The 6,165-nt window shown below is 36.6% G+C and overlaps 1 protein-coding gene across 1 annotated transcript in view; it reads left to right on the forward strand.

The window, feature by feature from the left end:
- LOC107751785 (neurexin-3a) overlaps window positions 1-5,445 on the forward strand; it is a 307,078-nt gene extending 301,633 nt beyond the window's left edge. Inside the window, exon 24 of the mRNA XM_016567557.1 lies at window positions 4,232-5,445. Within this exon, the coding sequence (XP_016423043.1) occupies window positions 4,232-5,151 (920 nt within the window). The 3' untranslated portion in view covers window positions 5,152-5,445. The remainder of the gene's footprint in view (window positions 1-4,231) is intronic.
- The last annotated feature ends 720 nt before the right edge of the window (window positions 5,446-6,165 follow it).

Raw genomic sequence — 6,165 nt, forward strand, 5'->3', positions numbered from 1 at the left:
AAAAAACTAAATATACATGTAAATTGAGATATAGCTTACACTGCAAAAGGCTATTTAATTGATTAAATATGAGCGCTGCAAGTTTCAAAGTCAGGTGCTGCGCTGCTTTGTTTACTGAGGTTACAGGGGGAAACTGATATATTCCTGGCGAAAAGCGCCACCTGCTGGTAGAGAATGAATTTGCATTTTTTTCAATAAGCCCTTCTGCGCTTTGTTTAGACCAAAGCCAAAAAACGACCCTTATTTTTACGCATAAAACACGCAGTTATAAATGTAAACTGGTGGATCGACAAGAAGATAATGAATTATAAAACTCTAAAGATATAGCCTACGCTAAGATACATTTATGTTACTAAATGAATATAATTGTTTGATAATAATTGTTTAAATTAATATAAAAATAATATAATATAATATAAAATTACTTTTGACTCCACCCCCCTTTCCCGTATTTTGGTACCCAAATGTTGTCAGGTATGGCACAGAGGAATGACATTGTTGAAATAACTTTGAAAAAACCTTTTTTTCCAGCTAATGAATGATAAAAACTTTGACAGCCAATCAGAGAGCTTTAAAGAGCTTGAGCAGTTAAAGCAGCAGACGACATAACTGCAGCTTATATTAAATAGACAGTTATTGAGGCTAGGTAATATTATTATCATTATAGCTATCATTCTTGGTGTAAACGAGTCTTAACAGTTGTTTAGTCAGCCCTCTGTATTGGAATGTCACGATTTCCCAGCATGCACTACACTGGTATATAATGTTGGATAAATTAAATATTACCAATTTCAATATATTGCAAGTATATCATTTAAAGTGTCACATATATTGACACATTGTTCTAATCTATCAATCAAAAGGAAGTCAAATTGACAGTTAAATTGACAAATTACAGTATTTATAAAGGAGTATTATATATTTTAAGAATCTTATACTTTCATTAATCACTGCTTTCCCCACAATACTAGACATTGTGTGGTTTCATTGTATTTAATTATTTTTCAGAGGAATGTATTTGTTATTTTCTATTAGAAAGTAAAGTATAGATTTTAGATGATTAGATTATGTTCTAATTTAACATCTCATAAGTTAATACTGTTCGCACTAAAGTTTTCAGAGAGTTTATTTCTATTTTCTATAGAAGTCATCTATTTTGAACCCTCTTGTGGAATTCCTCAATCAATACTCTGCTGCTTTTGAACCAAAGTCTGTGGGTACCGACCATGATTATGGATCTTTCTTTATGAGATTTAATGACTTTACCAGTATAAAAAACAAGGAATCTGTTCTGTATATTCCAGCAATGTGCCAGACAAACATCTGTGACCTACAGGCCCTGGTTAAAAGGCTTCTTTGACCTCGCTTAACCTTTGATGTCTGATTTGACCCCCAGCTTGCTGTGTTGTTTGTCTACTCTCCCTAAATGCAACTTACTTTACGCATGCGTCAACATCTTGCAGTAAAAAAAAAACTTAACCCATTTTCAGCCAATTTTCCTCTCTCTTTGACATACATCCAGACTGCACGCCTGTTACATGTTTAAGACTAACAATGACAGATATATTTGTCTTTGGGTCACATGACAGAGGACGCAGTTGTCTGTTAAACTGTCCCTCTCGATTGTGTCTGTTTTATAGTTTGTGCATCTGGTTGTAGTGTGTGAAAATTAGAATTGCTTTGTTCTTTCGTCTCTGGGAATTTTGTCGTTTTAGTTTACACACTCAAATCAATTTCATTTTTTGTTGGTTGTTGGTTGAATTTTTTGGGTTCAAAATTAGTGGTGAAATTTGAACTAGATGTGAATATCAAATCACAATTATCATTAATTTGATGACGTGTTTTGATTTTTGGTCTTCTTTTTTAGATTTGGAACTAATTCAATGAAAATTCCATGTGCCTCCAGTGATAAATCATTGAAATCGTTTTAAAATGACAAGAATAACATCAAGAACAAAATTGTATCTCAAATGCAAAAACAACCCAATTTGATTTTAAAAATAAAAAAATAAATAATCGAAAAGGCACATGATGGTCAATGAAAAGGTTCCAGATCTTGATACACTTCTTGTTTTTTCAAATTTTGAGAGTTGATCTTGATGAACAATTGACGTTTTAAAGAATGTTTCCAAACTGCATGGCGAAGAAGTTGCAGTTTAGGGTTTGTCAGATTGTCAGTGTTAGAGTTTTGTTCTTTTTCGTAGATGGGCATGTATATGCTCATTGTTTGTATATCCCCATCCCTTCCTTACAGCCAAAAACGTTAATGCTGCCCGACCGCTTCGTACTGCCTATACATGGACATGGCAACTGACTTACACAATCACCCCCATCATTATCATCTCCTATGTAGTATGCTCATAGGTCCAATTCCCTTGTCACAACCCTCTCCCCCCTTCCTTCCCCCTCTAGCTATGGTAAAATATGTAGTCATCCATTCACTCAAACCTAAAGATTAAAACCAATCTAAGCAAAAAGTTTAATTACTAGAATGTAGATATTTATTTAACAAAAAATGCTATATAAATCAAAGGCTCAAATATGTACAGTTTTTGTAAGAAAACTGGATTATTTATCAAAGTAACAACAAAAGAGAATAATGGTGAAGTTTATTTTTCATGTTATGTGGTGTGGATGTATGTGTTGTTGCCTCCCTGTACTCTCTCATGTGGGAAACAAAAATATATATCTAACCAGAAACACGATGACAGTCATTTTGTTTTCACAAAGAGAAAAACCTGTCCAAGAACATTCTTACACAACTTTCTTTTGTACGTTTTTTTTTTCTTCATGCCAAAATCATGCGGGCAATTTGTTGATGTAAGTTGACCAAAAATTATGATATGCTTATGTGTTTATGTTTGTAATATATATGCTTGTTTAAATTCTTAATATAACGAGATCAAGAAGTTCTGATCTCGATTTGCTAAATTATAATGTTGATATTTATATTGCCTGTTTGTCAGTACTGTATTGTGTGCTATGACTATTTATTGAGAACTTATGGTATTGGCTTTGGTCTATTTTTGTTATTATTAAAGTCTGCCTTTTTAAATTCTTTTAATTTTGAATTTTACTTTTATGCAAGTCTTAAACCTGATGGCAGTTTTATCTTACATTTGCAATAACAGTCTGAATATCTAGCAGGAAAAAAGTAGAAACAAACCTTCCATGTCCATGAAATTGAACTTTTTTTTTTTGTTGTTGCATGGTAGATACACCAAAATGTTTTCCTTCTAGTATTAGAATCACTCCTTCCTTTCTGAATAGTGACACATTATACTTGAAGAACTGAGCGTTTTACTGCTACTGTACTGTAGCATTTTAACATACAGAAAGCAGCATTCATTGTATTCTTTATTACTTAGATTTAGTTATTACTTATTAGATTTAGCTATTGCTTATTACTTAGATTAAAGTCTTGCCCTTCGATAACCAACCATATTCAATAGATAATTACAGAAATCATTCAGCTGTCATTGCATTATGGAGATAGTAGCTGCCATTAGGAAGGCTTTCTAAAGTCATTCAAAAGGCAAGAGTCAGTGCACTGCTGGGGAGCCACATCATACATCACATATGTGTGTGTATATATAGAGAGAGAGAGAGAGATGTTTTTCTACCAAAATATACAAGCTGTTGACTTTGTTTCACTTCTTATAAAACAGATGAAACCGTCATGAGGTGAGACTTCACCTTGTGACTTATATAATGATTTTCTTATATGGACTATATGTTGTTTTCTTCTGACATTTATTTTTAGATCATGAGACTTCATGGCAATAGGAAAGGTTTCATTCATACATTTTTAAATTATGCAAAATATTATTCCAAAAAATGTAAATATTTTTACAGTAAGGTCACAACTCAGTAAGTTAAAGCACTTATTAATTTTGTTTATTACTAGTTCATGTTGAAATGCATGAGCTAATTTTAACAAATGCACATGATTTATGTTAGTATTGTTAGCGCATGTTAATTGTTCACGCACAACCTTTTTTGTAAAGTATTACCCAGAAAGCAGTTAATTCAAATAGCTCACAAACCAGCTCACCCACAAAGTCCTGTCAAGTCCTTTTGATGCCAATTTATACTCGTTTATGATCGATATTGTTTCGCTTTTTTGTTTATTTATTTATTTATTTGTACATTCTGCCTTGTATCTGTTTTTTGTTTTTTTTGTAACCAGTTTTCGAGACTAACATGCCTCGTGTCTTGTGTTCAATTGTAGGAGGCGAATTAGTTTTCCCAGTATTTGTAAAGGATCCCTTAGAGATCCCCTCTGTAGCCACTCGTACACCCTCCATCCCCTTTCCCCCAACCCTCCGCCCCCACCTCACCATTATTGAGACCACCAAAGAGTCCCTGTCCATGGCCACTGAGGCGGGGGTACCTTGCTTGTCGGACCGAGGCAGCGATGATTGTGATGATGATGATGGCTTGATGATATCTGGGTATGGCTCTGGGGAAGCATACGACTCTAACCTGCCCCCTACTGATGATGAAGATTTTTACACCACCTTCTCCTTGGTAACAGATAAGACCTTGTCTTCGTCGACCTTTGAAGGTGGCTACAAAGCTCACGCGCCTAAGTGGGGATCCAAGGACTTTAGACCTAACAAAGTCTCCGATTCTGGTAGGACTACTACCACGTCTTTTTCCCCCAAGCTGAGCCGCTCCACAACCACGTCCACGCCACCCAAACTGCCCGCGGGCAAAATGAATCACAGGGAGCTAAAGCCCCAGCCCGACATAGTCTTGCTTCCATTGCCCACTTCCTATGAGGTAGGCAACACAAAGCTGAAGAGCCCATTAATAACCTCCCCCATGTTCCGTAATGTACCCACAGCAATCCCCACGGAGCCGGGCATCAGGCGGGTTCCGGGGGCCTCCGAGGTGGTCCGTGAATCTAGCAGCACCACCGGAATGGTCGTCGGGATAGTTGCCGCAGCCGCTTTGTGCATCCTAATTCTGCTGTACGCCATGTATAAGTACAGAAACAGGGACGAGGGATCCTACCAAGTGGACGAGACCAGAAATTACATAACCAACTCGGCGCAGAGCAATGGAGCAGTCATGAAGGACAAACAGCAGAGCGTGAAAAGCAGCAACAAGAAACAGAAAAACAAGGACAAGGAGTACTACGTGTGAGAATGTCGCCCGTCGCTTTGACAGAACTTTGAGCTGTTGGGCGCTGCGCCGAGAGAGGGCGACAGGAGCCGAACCCAGGCGCTATGCCGAGAAGGCGAACTGTACCATAAAGCACACTTACAACCGTAAGCATACCACGAAGGTAAAATAGCAAACATTAGTGACCTTATTCCTCTATCTGGTCGGAGACGTTATCAGTGTAGAATATTCCACAGCTACATCATAATCCTAAGTGACTTTTAGAGGTATGTGAACCTTGGCGTAAATCTCATTTTTCTTTTCTTTTGTAACTGTGAAAAAAAAAAGAGAAAAAAAAGAGGAGAACGTTAATATATATAAATATATATATATATATATATAAATTCTATATATAAGAAATTTGTATTGTTTATACATTACATGTGGTGTCTTATCAGTTTTTGCTCTCTGCAAAAAGAAGAAAAACACATTGTAATAAACGAAGACCTGTCACCAAGGCTCTGACAGCACAGCACTGTTAGAATTTCCAACCGAAACTGATCATTTTAATTGTACAACCAACTGTAATATTGCAAATGTGTGAGTTTCCAGAAAGACAGTGACATTTCCTTGTCTCAGTAAAGCGACTGATTGTAGTGCATGCCATGCCATCCTTCGCTTCGATCACATCCGCCCACCGGGCCGATCGGATCATCAGATAGACCTCTCGTCCCTCAAAGCGACTCGACAAGGGAACGTGTCGCAGATTGGAACTTTTTCAACCGTATGTATGTTGGTCCATTTGCTCTCGTCTCTTTTTTATACAGCTGTCTGGTGCAGACTGGCGCAGTGCTATGATACTGTTAAAGGATGTCTATATGAAAATAAATCTAATGTGAAAAGTGTGAAAAAAAAACCCTATCTGTTGTCACAGTCGACTGTGTCGAACGAGAAATTTGTTTACATATTTTATTACATGATAGCGGTTGTACTTTGTAGGTAGATGATGTACATACGAACCTGAGTTGTATTTTTTTTAGTAATTCTATTGTACAG

The sequence above is a fragment of the Sinocyclocheilus rhinocerous genome, unplaced genomic scaffold (genome assembly GCF_001515625.1).
Source record: "Sinocyclocheilus rhinocerous isolate Xijiao unplaced genomic scaffold, SAMN03320098_v1.1 scaffold993, whole genome shotgun sequence".
In the NCBI taxonomy this organism is placed as follows: Eukaryota; Metazoa; Chordata; class Actinopteri; order Cypriniformes; family Cyprinidae; genus Sinocyclocheilus; species Sinocyclocheilus rhinocerous.